Source organism: Talpa europaea (assembly GCF_964194135.1).
Source record: "Talpa europaea genome assembly, chromosome: 7".
Taxonomy (NCBI): Eukaryota; Metazoa; Chordata; class Mammalia; order Eulipotyphla; family Talpidae; genus Talpa; species Talpa europaea.
Window position 1 is genome coordinate 66,800,805 of NC_140074.1, and position 19,522 is coordinate 66,820,326.

The 19,522-nt window shown below is 44.7% G+C and overlaps 1 protein-coding gene across 4 annotated transcripts in view; it reads right to left on the reverse strand.

Moving 5' to 3' along the window:
- The window catches only part of ASTN2 (astrotactin 2), a gene marked incomplete at both ends in the record, with an annotated part of 818,546 nt that overhangs the window by 538,361 nt on the left and 260,663 nt on the right, over positions 1 to 19,522 (reverse strand). For all 4 annotated transcript variants that reach the window (XM_084237291.1, XM_084237290.1, XM_084237288.1 and 1 more), the window contains one exon: positions 6,058 to 6,165. In XM_084237291.1, coding sequence (XP_084093417.1) covers positions 6,058 to 6,165 — 108 coding nt within the window. The remainder of the gene's footprint in view (positions 1 to 6,057; positions 6,166 to 19,522) is intronic.

Below are 19,522 nucleotides of genomic sequence, written 5' to 3' on the forward strand. Positions count from 1 at the left end.
CCCTGGAGACCTGCTTCTCCATCTTGAATCTCCTCTATAGCAAGACTACATCATCCCCTCCCTTGAAAGCTTTGCTTTGGGTCTCTCTAACTACAAAGGCTTAGAAGATGATTACCTATAGAACAACCTGCCTTGCATGTTTAGTCTTTCCTGAGTTGCAGGTTCTAGGGGTGTGCCGGCAGGCTCACAGAGGATAGCTTGCAGATGAGCCTGTAAAAGAGGCAGTACTTAAACAAGGACAGAGGGTGTCGAAGCCAAATCACAATGCCCACACGACACATAATCCACCACTCATCCTCCTTATCAAAAATGTCTACTTTTTATTTTCTAGAAGCAAGACCAATTTGCACATTAGCAAAGGCCATGGAGCTATACCTCGTTCAGGTGCCGATTTGCTGTGCTGAGCCTGTTACCATTTTGTGAGCACCGGCCACATGGCAGGCCCACTTGGCTAAGCATGCCCTTACACACATTATCTCATTTAATCCTTACAACAAGCCTTGGGAAAGTCGAAGAATTAATACTAGACTTACCCTCCTGTACCCAGGGGAGACAGGCTCAGAGAAGTACCTTGCTAAGCCACATAGCTAGGAAACAGCAGAGCAAGGTCACTCCTCTGCCTGCTGATTATGAAATCCGCCATCCACCTAGAAGGGCTGCAATTTACTTGGTGTTTTCATCTGGAAATAATTTCAGAACTCCAGCAAAGTTGCAAGGATAAGAAAAATGACACTCATATCTTTGCCCAGATTTTCCCCTTAGCCACAGTTTGCCTGTTGGCCCCATTATTTGAAGAGGTGGCATTTTAATCTTGGGGAAAACGCTCCCCTTCTCTGAGCCTTAGCTTCCATGAGCACATGATGGGATACTGGATGAATTAACTTTAGAATTGAAATCATCCTGTGGTTTGATGGGAAGTGCTGGTAAAGGATGTGGCAGCTACTCTTATCAACAGTCCTGTCTATTTCTCCAACCCACGTGCCATCCCAGAACCATATACTTGGTCTCTGCCCTGTTTCTGGCATGTCTCCCACCCCATACCCACTGGACCATATGCCCTCTGTCCTCATCCTGTTCTGTAGATGGTGAGATTTCTCCTCCACCTGCTCCCATTTCCTGTTTCCAGGAACCATCTCTCACCTTCAGCCCCACAAGTTTTCTTTTGTTCAGATAGAGTTGAACTTTCCCTTAGCTGAACCCTTCCTTTAAAACAGGATTCAACGTGTATTTGTGTGTGTGTGTGTGTGTGTCTCCTTGGGGGGGAAATCAAAAAGAAAATACTCACACATCCATACACATCAGCACAAAGTCTTGCTTGCAATTCAAGAGTTCTTATCACTACAAGAAATCTCAGCTAAAGGACTGCCATGTTAAAACAAAGAATGAAACATAGCCAGGGGGCATTCATGCCTTGGTTCTCTCTGTTGGGGAGATAATTAGCAAAGCTGGGAGGAAAGTGAATGGGGCTGGGGATCAGAAAACCTAGGTTTCTAGAATCATCTGAGCATCTACTGTGCAAGAAGAGTGAGGTTCACAGAGGATGAGGCAATGGCCTGGGCCACATGGCCATCTGTGCAGAACTGGGTTGGGGGCCATGCATGTGCTACTGATACCATTCAACCAGCAGCTGGGGCCACCCTCTCCCACTCAGCTTTGACCCGGGGCTGCACACATGTTTTGTGCTTCTCTTCAGGACCTCCCAGCGTACTCCTGCTTCTCCTGCATGCCATGGGTGCTCTGTGTGAGCTGCAACTGCAGGAGCTCATCAGCAGCAGGTCAGGGGTCCAAACCCCTGGGATCAGGCTCAGGAAGGTCATTTGTTCCACAGAGAGACACTAGATGGGCAGGAGCGGAAGACGTGAGGGTGTGAGGCTTAAGTCTCGTCTGCCCGCTAGGAGGGCTGAGCCCCAGAGGGCATGGGCTAGCTGGTAGGTGCACGAGTGAGTGGTGGGGGCACAGACTTCAGTCCACAGTTTCCCACTCTGGCCACGGTCTTTGTTGTAGGGAGTGCCCTCTCTGTTTAATAAAGATGAAATTCTGCCCAGCAAAACCAAATCATAAGCAGCCACTTCACTTTTTCTACTGCATGACACCAGCAAGTGGCGACCCTCCAACAGGTGATAGACTGGGGGGCATTTAGTTGATCAAACGTGGACTCTGGACTTGACAGACTCCTTCAGGCAGCGAGGTCATGTGTGGTGTGAGACCAGATTCACTGCACATTGTCCAGGACATTCCATCAGGCTCCCTGGACTAGTCCTACGGTGAGGGCCACCTGTATGGTGGGGCTGGGTTAGGGCAGGGCCAGCAAACTACAGGCTGCAGGGAAATTCTGTACCAGCATCCACTTTTACAAATGAATTTTTATGAGGACATGTTTACTTTCATTTATTTACATGTCATCAAATAAAATCTTCAAGGTACAAGGGCAGAGTTGAGTAGTTCCAACAGTGACTGTATGGTCCATAAAGGGAACACTCACCTGGTACACACACCTTGGTCTCTCACTCTCTTTCTCAGCCCCTTTCTCCCCTCCCTCTCCTCCTGTCATCATCTTCATTCCCACAGCTCTTTCCTGTAAGATGTGGCTCATTCTGGTCATACCAGAAGGCACCTTTGTCTCATGCCTCATACAAAGCACAGGACGCCCCTGATTGCATTGTGTTGTGCCGTATTACTGAACTATGACTCCCAGGCTAAATCATAAATTTCTTAGTCTTTACCCCCTGCCCCAGCACACAATGGGATTTTGGGTGATTTTATCTGGTGCTTTGTGGCTTAGAATATTTCCAAGAGAAGGGAAATTTCACAAGGAAAGAAGAAAATCTCTTGGGTACTTCTGGGTGGGTCTAGAAACTTCAGTCTCCAGATTTGCTCACTCTCCGAGGAAGAGGCCGGCAGGCCTACTTTATACAGAGGGAATCGCTCAGTATAAAAGCCCATCCAGGGCCATGCAAAAATGAGGGCAAAGTAGGACTAAAAGCCAGGCTGACTGAACCTAATGCCACTTCTGTCTCTCTCCGGGGATATGCTAACGCAAGAACCCTAGCTTGGAAGAACCTGTTAGAGGTTTCCTCCCTCTTTCCACTGCATGTCCCTGTCTCTACCACTGTTCAGGGCACATACTTCTCTGCTAGGGAGCCATCTAGAATGCTACATGTCAACCAGACACAAGAACCCAGCCACAGTGGGGTTTTCACCATCAGTACTCAGGTCCTCCCACCACCAGCAGACACTGAATTGGAAGAACAGTCAGGGCTGAGGCCTCAGTCCTGTTCAAAGGGGTAGGAAGGAGCAGCAGGAAGCAGAGAGAGGCTTTTCCAGCAAGTGGGCAAAGAGCAAGAGAAAACAAGAGGAAGCAGACAGAGAAGACGCACCCATCCCCAACACAATAACCCAGACACTGGGCCAGGCATTTTTTTCATGCATTCATTCATTCATCGCCCATTCACTCAAGAGTATGATGCCAATTCCAACTCAGGATTCATCCAGAGATGTTTGGTGCCAGAGATGGAAAGCTGGGCATAAATGACAATGTGCCCATCCTGGGGAAGCTTCCAGTTCAGCAGAAGGTACAAATGTGACCCAGATAACATAAATGTGAAATTGCAGTAGATGAACTCTACGGGGCGGGCGGCGGGGCAGGAGCTGGCTGGGATGGCGTGGGGAGATAAGGCATGGAGTGGATGTGCTGAAGACATGCCCTTTACAGTAGATGCCAGGAGTGGGCGTGAGTCAAAGGTGGGGACAGTGCTGTAAGATAATTCTGGTGAAGGCTCTGGAAGGATAGCAGTGGCAGTGCTGGAGAGGATGAAAAAGAGAGAAGGAAAGGAGAGAGAGAGAAAGGGAGGGAGGGAGAGAGAAAGGGAGGGAGGCAGAATGAAGGATACTTTCACTAGGAAATGGCCGGAGAAAAAGGGAGCGAGAGGTAGGAAGAGAAGAATCCACAAGGGTGGGGGTGTGAGTGGAGGGAAGAGAGAACACAGACAAGAATGAAAAAAAAAGACTAAGTGATGAAGGTAGTGACAATAGAGGCTAAGAGAAGGAAAGCGAGAAACAAGAGAAGACAGAGCTAGAAATGAAATAAGTGAGATACATGCAAACAAACCCAGGGCACTGAGGAGGAAGAGAAAGGTATGGTGGGAAAGAGGTGGTGGGAAGGAGGCTGCCTGGAAGTGAGGGACTGGGGTGCGGGGAAGGAAACAGGCATCCGCTGGCACTGGCAGGAGTGGGGGGGAGGGAGGTGTAGGGTGCACACCAGCCTGCATCCTAGAGATGTGGGAGCACAGCTGGCCTTCTGGAGTGTGTGAGGCGCAGGGCCAAATCGTTTATCTCCAGTCCTGTGGCTCGCGATGCCTGTTTATTTTTTTTATTATTTTTTTTAAAGTTTAACTCCAGTTTACGAGGGGATACTCAGTGATGGATGCTTTTGCAATTAACTGTAAATAGCCTAGTCCTGCAAAAGAGAGCCACTGACTTCCTCAGCCTGAGTGCTGGGTGCTCTGCTCGGGGAGGGAGAAGATAGGTCAGAAATCATCCATCACCAACGTCTAAATCTCCAGCGCAGCAGACACCCAGACCTGAGGGTGGGCATGAGTGAGAGGCAGACCCAGCAATGATTCTCATGGCCACTGAGACTGTAGACCCTTCCCAGGGAAAGCCTCAAACAGTGCTTTACATGTGCACGTGTGTGTGTGTGTGTGTTGTGGCTTTTCATTTTAAGGCACCAGGGCTAGGAAGCTATGAAAGCAACTTGGAACTGACTGACATGAATAGATTTCACTTTCTTTTCCCTTAGGATATACCAGGTTCCATGCTACATTTTAAAAGTAACTTAAGGAAAATTCATCTCCAAGTCTATGAGGAAGCTCCAAAGCCAATTTTACAGATCAGAAAACTAAGATATAAGGATGATAAATAAGTTACCTAAGAGTAAGAGCTGCCTGGACATGCTAGTTGCCTATGCTCTTTGTCCACCAGGTGGGTATAAGTCAGCAGAATTATTTTGTGAAGAAGGCTCATCCCTCCTTCCCTACTCCAGGGCTTTCCCAGCCACCTCTGTGCAGAGGTGCGAGGGCTGAGGCCTGCCACATGCCCTGGTCCAGCTGCCATCACATTTGCTGGAGGACCTTCACTGCTTTCCAGAGCCTGGCCTGAGCCCCTGGATCTGCCCTCATCACTGGCCTGGAGTTCAGGTTTGCATCCCAAATTCTCTTCCAAAAATGCATTCTTGAACTTGCTACTTGCCCCTCCTCATCAAACACTCAGAAAGAAGGCATGGCAGGCACAGCTGACTGCCTGGAATCGGCTCCCCTCTCCCTTCAAGGCAAGTTCTACCATCAGAGTGCTGGGGCCTGGCCCCCAGGACCAGCCCTTCGCATGACCCTGCTTTAGCATTTTCCATCTCACACTGAGTGTCCACGTGAGAAGTATTTATGCATCAACACTGATCAACACTCTGCCCCAGACCCTGTCTAGAAAGTCCCATGTATCCTGTTGAGAAGAACCAAGTGGAGAACTCTCCCTCTGGGCTTGGTGCTAGGGAAACAAGATTTTCTGTGCCTGGTTCTAGCCACAGACCCTGCAGGTTTCACTGCTGAGTGTGCTTCCTTTTGTATGTTGGGGACTAAGAATCTCTGACTTCAGTTGTCAGCACTGTCCACCACTGCACCGCCCAGTGTGGAGTGCATGACCCTGTACCATCCAACCTAAATGTGAACCATTGTCCTTGCTCCTAATTTCCCTTCAGTCTGATTCTATCAGATATTTCATTTCTTGTGCTGGATTAAACAAACAAGCAAACAAACAAAACACCTGCATAGACTTAAAATCCCAGATCCTTTGAGAAATGAGATAGGACAGAAAGGCAATAAAAAAGTGAGCTCAGGCAGAGAATATAATGACCGTCACTTATTTAGCCAGAGTATTGGAGGCCAAGCTGTGTTAACAAGATCAGGACCAGGTTGAAGAAAATTTAGGGTTTGTCACTGAGCAAAGAATCTGCTCCCAGGCTTCCTAGACCCTCTAGGTCTAGAACTTTCCCATGGACTCCATTACCTTTGCTGCGGCGGCGACTGCGGTACTGCTCAGTGTAGAATGTCAGTTGGGTCTCGTCATCTGCCTCTGACCCCGAAGTGACCTTGGTTCTCCCAAAGCTGATTCCCCCTGTGAGGAAGAACAATTTGTCAGTTGCTGCAGGTCCCAAGAAGATTGTTCAAGCCTTCAACCTTCCCAAAGATCAGCAACTTCACCGGCTTCTATTTGTGAACCCCATGTGACCCAGGAGTAGGCGTGGCTTGTGGAGGGAGTTCAGCCTGGGCAGGGAGAGAGCACTGGGTTCCAGTCATAGCTCAGAGCTACTTGACCTTGAGGAGTGACCTCACCTTTCTGAGCCCGGGGTTCTTTCTCCCTCAAATAGGGGTCTACTTTGAAGATCAAAGAGACAGGGTATTTAGAATACCTGATGGGCAGCACTATATGATTGGAGCTATTTTTTTGCTTTGTAGGAGGAGCCAACCTATAAGTAAACACTCTGGGCAACTTAATTTCACAAGTATTGCAATCAAGTGCTTGCTATCTTTCAGGCTCAGAGTCAGATATGGGAGAGAAGAAGACAGATGTCACCAGGTCCTTGGCAGCCAAGGGATCGGAAACTAGTCAAGGACACCAATGAGAGATAATGGAACCTTTAACCTTTTGATGCCTTAAGTTTATCAGATAATGAGATGCTGGAAATGTGGGAGAGAGCAATCCATCCCAACTTGGAAGACCTGGAATGTCTTTATGGAGGAAGGAAGATGTAAGTCAGGGCAGGACAGATGAATGGGCTTCAGTGGTAGAAGATGAAGTTCCAAGGCAAGAGCTAGAACAATCCAGGGGTGGGAGGACCCTACACATCTGGGCAGCAGCATCTACTGGGAAGCAGATGCGGTCCACGAAGTGGAAAGCTCTGAGTGCTACAGAGAGGACAGGGGACTTTGGGCATCATGGGAGGTTTCAGAGCAAGAAATTAGATCATCATGTGCAGTTGTCACGGAAGGTTCCAGATCAAAGAGCTGGCCAACAGGCACAGTTGTCATAGAAGGTTCCAGAGAATAGTTCATCATGCATAGTTATCATGGAAATTTCCAGAACAAGAGAATAATTCACCAACTGTGCATACAAGAAGGATATGACATTGGCGCACAGGGCTCAGAATGGATGCCAGGGAGGGTCAACAGGTAGGAGGCTCAGTGGTCCCCCAAGTGAGAGGAAAAGGGTGTTTAGCTGAGGCCCAGGGCAGAGAGATTGTGGAAGAGAAGAATATAGTACAAAGGCTGCTTCAGAGACAAATTCAGAGGAATGTGGAAGCACTCACATGTGATGAAGTTAATTACAAAAAGAGGAAGAAAAAAAAGTACACCAAAATACTAAGAGGGGCTCATTCTGAAGGGAGAAATGTGTATTAGTGTTTCTTCTCTATGGTTTTCTCACATTTTTACTTAGAAAAAAACTATAGGATGTGAAGAGGGGGACTAAAGGATGGGTTCTTTACCCCAGAAAGGACACAAAGTGGGGAGAACTTCAGGCCATGTTGGGGCTGTGTGCTGGGCAGGGGAAAATAGGGACTTTGGTTTAGAAAACTATTTAGTGTGTAGGCTTCAGGCACCTACATTAGCAGACTGACTCAAGACCCTAGTAAGTCATGGTCCTGGATGGAGAATTAAGGACTGAAGGACGGGGGCATAGGGCATTGCCTTATCCTATAAATGTTGACTCTATTAAATCAAGCACCAGGCAGATCTAGTACCTATTCAAAAATTATATCCCAGGAAAAGAAAAACATACATTAGAGGGAAGTGTTGTCCAGTTGACTAAAGAATTTGTTATGTTGTGTCCTCCGGGAAGGCACTTGAAATGATCAGCAACAGAAATGGGGCACACACACTCCAGTTACTGCATTCTTGCCAGCAACATTGTTAACTGACCCACTATGTACTGAGAAGAATTGTTTCTATTCCTGTGTATAATCCTCATCAAGAAGACTTCACAGGGGAGGGGCAAATAACAAACCACATAATTAAAGAGAGCCACAAAACACGCAGGGCAACACTAGTTGCCGAATTCACACGGCCTGAGTAGTAGGCTACAGGGCTAGTCTGCTCAGTTCCAAATTTGGGTTGTCAAGCCTTCTTCAATAATGGTTTCCTTGAAATGACTCAAGAGGGAACCTTGGCAAAAGCAGCCTGTCCTTCCTTGGAGCATTGCCAAGGGCTGTGCCCTGAGCTTAGCAAACATCATCCCATCCCAAACCCCTCGTACTCGCAGAGAGAGGCCTGACACCACTGTATAGACGAGGCAACTAAGATTCAGTAATGTGAGTTGTTAATAAAGAACAAAGTCAGACTTGGTAGCTTACCTGATAGCTAGTCTCAAATTGTGGTTACTTGTGATGGTCTCTCCTTTGGTGCTCTGTAAAATGGAGTGTTAACCCTTGTCTCTCTTCCCCGTCCCCTGAGATAGTCTTCTCTGATGGGTGGGTGAGTACAAGGGGCAGTGATGGCTGATCTCTGTCTTCAAATATGTCTTTGACCAGGGTCTGTCCATGCTGCTGACGCAAACCTCTCCCATTACCTGCAACTAAGTGTTGGGCCTGGAGATGGCAGGAGACCCCAGATCCTACCCAGTGCAGTTCCCTGCTGAAAGGCTCACCTTTGAAATGGAGTGGCAGGAGCCCCATGGAGATGCTGGAAGTAGTGGAAGAGCAGAGGTCTCCAGAGGCCTGAAGTGCTCTTTAAATTAATATTTTACTGTTGCAGAAAAAAAAAAAAAAAAGAGGAGAAGGTAGGAAAGGATGAAGGAGGTGTCAGGGAAGGAGGGAGAGGGGATGGGATATCTTTGTTCTCTGTGTAATTCTCCACCAAGGGGAAAATGAAGGCGTCTGATGAAGCAGCAGCACTGGCCATACTTCCTGCCATGTCCTGGGCAGCAGAGGAAGAGGGAAGAATCTACTCCTGGGAGAACTCAAGCTCTGCACATGTCTCTTTTAGGCCAACCCTGTACTTGCAAGCATCCAATTAAATCCTCCCTTCCTCCTTTTTCCCTCGTCTGTATCTTCCCTCTTCTTTCAAACAAATGACCCATTATACTCATCCATTGTGGTGACCATGGAGGAGAGGATTCCAGCGATTCTTTCCCTAGTGGGACAGTTTAGTGGGGGTGTCAATCCTCATATAATAAGGAGAGCTCGCCCTTGCACAGCTCCATCCACTGCCAGGCATTGTGCTAAAGCGTTCGTGTGTACTGACTCGTTGAATCTTTACAATAACCCTCGGAGGCCAGGAACTATTTCCACCCCCATTTTAATGGATGAGGAAATGAAGATACAGGGTTATTAAGTCAATGGCCCAGGGTCCCACAGCTTGTAATGGGAACAGCCACATGCAGATGCAGACAGAAGCTGCAGTCTAGCCCTGCTGTCTCTCTGCTGATGGGCAATAAAACACAAGCAAAGACCTCGCTGATTGCCCACAGCCAATACTGCAAGGAAGGCAGGATGGACCTTTTTCAGATGAATAAATATCCGTCATCTCAGAGAGGTAGGGAGGAAGGGAGCGGGGTTTGAAATCAGGGCTGCCCACCTGCAGAGCCCACCCAGTGGCTGAGATATCCTGGGGAGGGGTGTGCAGGTGTGAGGTGCCCCAGGCTTGCTTCCTCTGGTCTCACTTGAGCTCTGATGGGGCTCGAGGAGATCCTGCTCCCAAAGTCAGCAGGTCCAAGCACACAGACATCAGGCCCTTGCTACCCTCACAGCTCCATTGATCCCTACATCTATCCCTGCCCTCTGGCCCTCAGGACCATTTCCAGAGAGAAAGCTGAGGCTCTGAGGCACTGGCCTCCACACACAGAAATCTGCTGCACGAATACTTGCCATGTGAGACGGTTTAGTCACAAAGTTAAAGAGGCCAAAACAAACAGGTAGAATCCAGATTATATTTTACTTCACCTGATATACCCCAATACTATCATTTTAACATGTAATTAACATCAAATTATTATTACCAAAATATTTAATGTATGCAGTGCAAGTGCCTAGCACTTGGAGAGAACAGTTCCTGAGGCACTTATACAACAGATATTATTGAGTATAATTAAGGGCAGGATCTGGGCATGGGAAAGAGATGAATAAGTCACAGGCCCACTGAGGGGTTGAGTTCTTTTTTTAAAATGTGACTTGAATGATAAATGGTATGGGTCAGATTCTAATAAAAGACAACAGCCACTGAAACTGCCCTCAGGCACTTATTCTAGCAGGTTCTATATTGGTTTAATTCCTGGGTCATGTAGCAGGAAGAAATGAGGATACTGGAGTGAGACGTGAGTTCTAATCGTAGGTCTCATGAATTAGTTGGGGGAGCTGGGACAAGGCACCTATCCTTTCTGGATTCATCTCTAAAGGGAGACGATGATTCTCAGCTCACCTGGTCACTATGAGGGAGATGATCTGCGAACGTTTAGCACCAAGAGCAAAGCAGCAAGGTGAGGGCATGTTTCTTATTTAGTCATTGCCTGTTTATGTTTAGAAGAAATGGAAATGCCTGTGGGTGGGGCGATCCCCTGGCTGCTCTGATATCTCAGGGAGGTGGCAGCCACCCAAGGCACATAGCCCTTTAGTGTCCACCACCTGAAGGGGCCACAGGCCAATTATGGACTGACTTGGAGATGATTCAGATGAACGGGAAATGGCCCCCTCTGCTAGCATTTTCATGTGAAATTGGTGATTTCGCACACTAAAGTGCAGCCATTAATTACAACGGGCTGCCTGAGTATGTCCACTGAGGGACCAAGGGAGAAGGAATGGTCAAATATTGCCAGGAACAATGGAATGGAGGGCCACCTCCTTGAGCCCATTCTATGGGTCTCTGGTGGTTGGTGGTGGAGGGTGGAAGCGGGTGGTGGGTGTGGAGGAGGGAGAGGAGGAGGGAGGAAGCAGGCAGAGGGATGCCGAACACAGAGCATGGTGAGGACAGCTACCCTGGCCAGCTGAAATACAGGGTCCAGCGGACATCTCCTGAGTGCTCGGACAGGTAAGGCTCAGTTCCACTGTGCTACAGGGCAAGCCAACACTCAGATTCACTGCTGCTTCTTCCAGATCACACAAATTACAAAGGGCCAAGCCCTCCAATTTCAACTTGGCTTTTGTCTGATTCACAAACCCTTCGTTCTCATGAGAAGATCCATCATGACCCTCCAGGAAAATGCAAAGCCGAGCCTCAACGAGGTCACTACTTTCATTCCATTAGGGAGGCCATACTGAAAATAATGGGGAAATAACAGGTGTCGGAAAAGAGAAATTGGAACCCCCACCCGTTGATGTCAGGAATGAAAAATGGTGCTGCCACTGCGGAAACATTTGGGCAATTCCCCAAAATTAAACACAGAGTAGCATAGGACCCAGCAATCCTGCTGGACATTATTTGAATAGAGAATTTAAAGAAATATCTGTACACAAACGTTCCTAGCAGCACTATTTACAATAGCAAAAGGGTGGAAATATCCCAAGTATCCATCTACTTATGAACAGATAAACAAACGGTGTCCATCCACACAATGGACTATTATTCAGCTATTAAAAGGACAATAGACATGTGACAATGGGATGAAATTTGCAAAATTTTGCTAAGTGAAGGAAGTCAGTATGAAAGGTCACATATTACACGACTTCATTGATATAAAACATCCAGAATAAGTAAACCTAAAGAGACAGAAAATACAGTGTTCAGGGCTGGACAGAGGGAGGAGAGGAATAAGGAGAGACTGCTAATGAGTATGGGCTTTTCTTTCAGGGTGATGAGAACATCTTGGAAGTGGATAGAGGTGATAGTTCCACAGCCTTGTGAATGTTCGAATGGGAACTGAAATACATACTTTAGAATGGTTAATGGATAACTTTAGGTGAATTTTACTTCAACAAATAAAAAGTGAAAAAGAAGACACCCTCTTCACTTTGCATCACTGAGGATAGAACTGTAGAGTGGGGGGATGTGAGAGCTGGAAAGGCGGGGGGGGGCAGCTGAGACACAGAGGACACAGAGTTGTGCTGATGGGGTCAAGTCTCAGCCTCCTGAGTCCTGAGCCCAGTGCTGGAGGACACAGAGGGTGGCATTTTCATCTGCCCTGGAGCCAGTGGTCTCACCTCCATAATGCCGACAACACTCACTCACTTGTTCATCCATCAACTATGACTTATCAAGGGCCCAGGCCTTAGCACACTGTTCAAGTCTCTGAGGATAAAGCAGTGCATTAACCAGAGGCAAACTCCCTGACTTCCCGGAGCTCTCTTTCTAGTAGGGCAGCCACGAAGACATTCCGGGCATGATGCTAAGCCTCTCTCTGGCCATTTCTCTCTCAATTTTGCTAAGAGATAAACTGAGGTAGTCAGAGGTATTTTAGAGGCTGTCCCAGGATCACAGCCATTTGGGATGGGATTGGGAATAAACCAGGGACCTGACCCCAGGTTGGCCGTGAGAGGAGTCAGCCTTCAAACAACCTGAGAGTCATATTATGGGAAGGCTGGGCAGGAGGCAGGAAGCTTGGCCTCTGCTGCGCCTGTGAGGACTCACTCCTTGCTCTTCTTTGCAACCATCAGACTTCTGACTGGGCTTCCCTATCCACAGTCCTGCTCTGCCTCCTCTGGTGGGCTTACGCTGCCTCTCGCCATCTCCACACACTCGCTATCATGATGGATGGTGGTGACATGTTAAATTATTCTGGCTCCGTGTCTTCCTCGTGCCAGTGACAGCGATATTGCATTTTTAGATTGCCCAGAACTGCACCAGATAGAGAAATATGTAGCTTGGGAATGCAAAGTCCCATCTGACCCCCAACTGTCCAGGGAATACAAATAGTGCCAGTCAAGGGAAGAGGACAGAAATGGCTGAAACATCCCATGCCCCCTAAGCCACTCTAGTCCCAGCTGCTCTGACTTCTAGGGCTAACTGTGGATGGCCACAATCATCCGCCGCTGGGAGATGCTCTGGCCAAAGCTGCTCTGTCATGGGGCAGCTGCTATGGGCCTGGGCATTTTGCTCAGAGGAGTCTCTACACAGCATTCCTACTCCCCAGTGGGGAAACAGGCTGAGAAGCAGAGCTCCACGCCTGCTGTCACACAGCAGCTATGTGGCTAGACCTGGCTTTAAGTCCTGCTTTACTAACCCCCAAAAAAGATTCTGCTGCATTCCTGGGATCTGTGTTGAATTTTTAAAACTGGTCTTTATTGTTAAATGTGTTTATAGTTAAGTATGACTAAACATGACTGTTTATGATTTTGGACCAAAATTGACCAAAGCCCATTTATAGGAAAATGATTAAAAAACAAAGTGATGCCATCTCTCTCCAATAGACATTCATGAGGCCTTTAAATACAGTGGCATGAATCTATATTTACTGACACACAAACTTCTCCATGATGTTGTGGGGTGAAAGAATACACAGAGAAAATGCAAAGCTGGATTCCACTTGTGGAATTAACACATAGTTGCTGATATTTGGTGTGAAGGCCACTGAGTGCGTGTACTAAAAGGTGAATATATTTCAGCGTAAAAAATAAAGAAGAGGAGGGCCTCCCCGGTGGTGCAGTGGTTGAGCGCTGGGCTGCAAAGCTGCCCACAGCCTCTGCAGCGCCTGTTCGATCCCCGGCTGCCGGCGAGGATCCCACATGGCATGCGGACCTCTCCTGTCATGCCTGCTGCACCCCTCAGCAGTGTACTTCGTCAGTCTGCCTGTTCTGCTCCCAGCTCTGGCTCTGGTGAATTCTCTCACCCTCCCGCACTTCTGACTGTACCCAGTGCTTGTATAAATACATAAATCTTTAAAAAAAAAAAAAGAAGAGGAAAAGTAAAAAATCATTCTGCAATGTTCATGAACTGAGGTTATGAACTAGGTTTTTAAAAGCATATGGCAAAACTGTAAGCACAAAATGGCCACATTCTGTATGTAAATGCAGGCATATATACATACACATAAAAAGATAGCAAAGAGAATGTATTATGGGGCTTTAGTGGTTCTGCTCTCGGCAGTAATTTTAAAATTAGGTGTTTATATTTTTTCTTCTTGCTGCTATCTGCATTCTATAATTTTCCTTCCATGATGATATAATGCTTGTTAATAAAATAAGACACTTAATAAAAGTTATGCTTACTTTTAAAAACACAGATTCTCTTTATGGCTACAGTTTAAGCTCATTCCTCACTTGACCTTCACTACAATACTGCCATCCCAGAGGTGATTATCCCACCACTCAAGAGAGGGGACAGGTCAATTTGTCCCCAAAATTTGCCTTAAAGAACTAAGAGGCAGAATAAACTTTCTAATCAAGCTTAACTCAATATCTCATGAAAGTAAAGCTTCACCTTCTACAACATTCCTGTGGGAGGCTGTGTTTTCCAAAGGCAGCTATAACAAAATCTCCCACCTCAGTCTCTTCTGCAATGTGACCTTTGCTACTTCCCCATCAAAGGTGGGTTCTAATTTCCTTCCCCTTGATTTGGGGCTCTCTTAGGGAGGTGCTGTAATAAAGAGGTGGCCAGGCTGCTTCTCTGCATGACCCTCAGGACTGGGTCATGGAAGGCCATGCACCTTTCATCTGATTCTCTTGAAATACCAACCATCTAGCCACTTGTTCCCTCTTTGTAAACCTGCCTCTGCGCTGTGAAGTCTCAGTCAAATGGAGAGGCCGAGTTGAAGTGGTCCAGTCAATAGCCCCAGCTGAGCCCAGCTTTCAAGACATCCTGGCCCAGGTGTCAGAACACATGAGAGAAGAAGCAGCTAGTTGATTCCAGCCTCCAAACATCTGTGTCACTCACAGATGTTTGAGTGTCCCCACCTGAGGCTCAGTCATTGAGGAACTAAGACAACCCATCTCCCCTTTGCCCTTATGAATATCTGACTTCTAGAGTTCATGAGCATAAAAGCTTGTGGTGGTGTGAAGGCATGACATTTGGGGTGGTAAGCTATGCTCCTTCCATTCTTACAAAAAAATAAAAATAAAAACACACACGCCTTCCAAGCTGTCAGCCTATGGCAGCCCTGGGCAGCGGAAAGATGAACCAGGTATCCAGAGAATGAAGTCCTGCGTCCTTTCTGTCACCATCCACATTTCCTGTCCTTTCAGTCACTGCATGACTGAACAAACAGAAAACATTAACTTCTAGCAAAGGTTGCATAACACTTCATACCTTTATTTTCTTCCCAAAGACAGCAGCCCATTTGACCTTCACTATAATTGGATGAGATGAGCATTGTGATCCCATTGAAAGATGAGGAGACTTGGGATCAGAGACACTCAAGATCACAGCATTCATAATGACAGAGAAGTGACTAGGGTATAGGGGCAGGACCAGGGGACGTAATAGATTAAGAGATCAGATCCGGATTTGTGAGGTTTGCCAGGAATTAAATTGGCTGTAATTTCCACTTTCCACTTTCTGTCTGGTCCTTTGGAATCACAAGTCTGGATTATTCCTTACACCATATAATGGGCCTCTGCTATCTGAAGACTCCTGTGTGCCCATTAATAATCTTTCCATCCAAGCTAAATATTTCAAACACACTTAGCCATCCTTAATACCTTATGCTTGATAAAATTATGATTATTTTGGATTACAAAGTCAATACACATTTATCGTAGAAAATTAGAAATAAAAGGAAGAAAATACAAAGAGAGAAACAATAATCAAGTCAAGTATTACCATTCCCAACTGAGTTCCCTTATTTCCAATTTCTAGTTTCTAAGCATAAATTTATAGGCATACATTTTTACAACTGGGTTTTATTGTCTTGTAACTTGAGTACATCTTGTGAGCTTTGCTTTGTTTAAAAATATCTATGTATCTATTGATTTCATTCATTTATGTGAGAACAAATTTATGTCAGTTGGACTACAACTATATTGAACACTTTTACTAATATATAATTTACATATGATGTATATATCCAGATCTCTAGAGTTAAGTGTATATATATATATATATGTGTGTGTGTGTATCTAAACCTATACCCAACAAAATGTTAACAGTGACTTTCTATGAATATTGAAATTTTGTTCTTTTTGTTTACCTTCATTTTTCTCATTTTTTTTCCAAAATGAGCTGAGATTGCTTGTGGAATTAAAATAGAACCAACTAAAATATGTCATATGTATTTTTCCATGTCATTAAGTATTCACCTCTAATAGTGTCTAATGCCTGAAATATACTCCACTGTATCAATCTATCATCATTTATTTAACCAGTCCCCTATTGTCTAAACTTTCTATTGCTTCCGATTATTCTTTGTAATACCGCATCACACATTCCTAAAGATAAATCTTTCTACACATTTCTGTGCATCCAGATGTAAACATTTCTTGAGCATAAAAAGACAAAATGCTGGATCAAAGAGGATTGATGTATTTAGAGGTTTTGATCCACATTGTCAAGATGTCCTCCAGAAAGGTTATCCCAATTTCACCTTGATTGGCTGTGCATAAGAATAACTATTTCTCTGTATCCTCTATTAACATGAGATATTACATCATTGATTTCAAATCTTAGGGATTTTGATATGTTTCCCACATTTCAATTTCTTTGGGTCAGATTATTTCAACATACTCCAATTGGCTCAAGTCCCTTATAGATTTTGCGGTTCAGAACTAGACTTGATAACCAAGGTGTGATCTGACTCACACAGAGCAGAAGTGGATCATTCCTCTTGAACGCGAGAATGACAGTGATGTACCCAGGACTGCTTCCACTTAACTGGCAGATGAGTTGTTTACATGTGCCCTCAGTTCTTTGTTCACATGCACTGCAAATAAATCTGGTCTTCGCCATCCTGTATTTACAGAATTGATTTTTTCTAAAAGGAAGTAAAGAACATTTTATACTACTAAATTATATCTGTATTTCAGCCCTTTCTTGTAGTATCTCGTGATATGGTTTGTCCTAAATCTGGGATCTCACATTTTCACTATTCCCTGACAATAGGCCACCTATCAATTGGGTTTATACAAAAAGGAACAGAAAGCAAGAAAAAGAATTTATTGTTACTAAGTGTCTACAATATGTCAAAACACAGGACTAAAAGTTTGTGCATAATAAAACTCTTTAGCTCATGTGAATATAATTATGTTGATATTGATATCCTTGTTTTAAATATTAAGAAATTGATGTTTGTAGGCATGGTCTTCGGCATGGTTACACAAGACTAACCTATGGTCCTTGCTATTCACAGTATCCCAAACCAGGTCTTCCCATCTATATAGAAATGACATCCGTGTTGAAAAGAACTAGATGGACATTAGGACTTGATAGCTTATGGCAATAGAACTCCCATCAGATTGATCTATGTCCCTTAATGAAAGTGTTTTGGCACCATGTAATAAAAATGAAACTTTTGACAATCCTATCAACACTCTATGATTTTACCCTATAGAAATTTCATTCAATAAATATCTGTTGAGAGTCTATAAGGTGCTAGGAAGTGACAGAAACTAGGGAGTAAAACAGAAATACTCCTTTTTAGAAGTTGTGCTTAATTGGAAAGATAGACTGCTCAAATGAATGGATGCAAAAATATATGAGATTTGTCAAATATCTCATTGCCATTAAGACATCTTATATCTGTGGCACCTCCCTAAGCTACCTGGGCAAAGAAGACATGCAGTTCACATGGCATGATTTATTCTTAGGGAACCCATGACGAATCTAGTGTTCACCAATTTCCCTCCCCTCAGACTCACTAAGTAAATTTCACCAACTCACCTCATTGTTCTTGAGAATCAAAATCAAGTGTCAAAAGTGCCTCACCAACCATTTAGGAGCAGGGTAAGAGTTGCCCTTCTTCAGAATTTTGCAAGTGTCTCTAAACTACTTTGATTCTTCCAAAAGAAAAACTATGTCTATGGTTCTGGAAATATATCATCAAATTACTTAGCCCTGGAAAGGTAATTTGTTTGTGTCTGGAGACTGAAACTGATGCAGACACTTCAGAGTAAGTACACAGTGTCTCTGCTATGTGCTAGAACTCTATTTCTCCTGAACCATCTTTATTCTCCCTTTGCCAGTTTTCAGATTTTTTTTTCTTGATAAGTGACCAATCTGACAGATTCAGAATAAATTTAGTTTTATACTTTCATCTTGTAATAAGGTTTCAGTTGCTTCATGCAATGGGACAATCATTTTCTTGTTTTTATTGTTTCTAAATCAATTTTAAAAGCTGGTTTTATTTTTGTTTGTTTGCTTTCAAATTTTCCCGCCCTGTTTGACAAATTTGAAGTGTCAGCTTTTTCTGGTAGTATTTTCATAAATTTAGGCTAAATTGTTATATATTTTGGACTTTTTTCTTTTAATTTCCTATATAAATATGCTTTTCCCTGTAAGTCTCCTAAATTCCTCCTTCACTGTAAACCTCTGTGATTATTTTGTTTGGGATTGTGTTGTTCAGAATCTTCCTCTCTGTCGTACATTTATTTCATTTTTAGAGTCTCTAGTTATAGAACCAGAAAAGTCTATACTCTGGTATTTAAATATTATGTGTGCATTTGTTCATAAATTCCTGCTTATGATTTTTCATCTTTTGAAGCAGAAATGCTGGGGCTTTTTTTGGTTTAATAATATCCAGTGCTGGCAAGGGTTTTATGAAATGATCATTTTCCTAAATTGTTGCAAGCTGTGCAAATTTGCAGGGCCCTTTTGGGAAGCAAGTTGGTATGATAAAAAGGAGCCTTAAAAATGCCATTCCCTTTTGACCCACTTTTGGGGATTCACCCTAAGGAAACCATCCCAAATATAGAAAACAGTTTATGCAACACTATACTCATTGCACTATTATTTATAAAAATGTGGAAAATAACAATCTTCATGTACAACTGGACATACATGTCTAATTATGTTGGAATATGAAATGAGCCTGGATGACAATGAATTAGGTCTAATTCTAATTTTAAGAAAGGGGTGAAAAACATAAATACTATAAGAGTAAACTCATTACCATTGAAGATAGAACTTCTGCTTCTGATATGAAGGCATGATACAACTCCTCCCTCTAGCAGGGAACAATAATAAATTCTGGACAAAACATACACACAGATTATCTGAGGGCTTTGGGAAGGAGCTAGAAGCAGGTACATATTGGAAAGCAGTTGGCACTTGGAGGAAGCATGTAGCAGGGTAAATTTCCCATCTTCCTATGTTGTCCTGAGCTGGGTCATCATTTCAGTAGAGCTCAGGGAGACCAAAAGACCAAGAGAAGTCTGCTGTCTTTCTGGATGGAGGGTGCAGTGGACAAGTCACAGATCAAACAAGGCCACCAGGGAGTGAGGAAAACTCCAGAGAAGGAGAGACCCACTGAAGGTCTCCCAACCCATGGACAATCTCTGTCACATCTCTGGATGAGCTCCAAGCCACACATGTGTGACACAAACTCCCAGCAGCTCAGACAAAGGAAGTAACCAAGGTCTGTTCTTCTGCTCAACCCAGGCAAGGTGTGGGTCTAACCAAGTTCA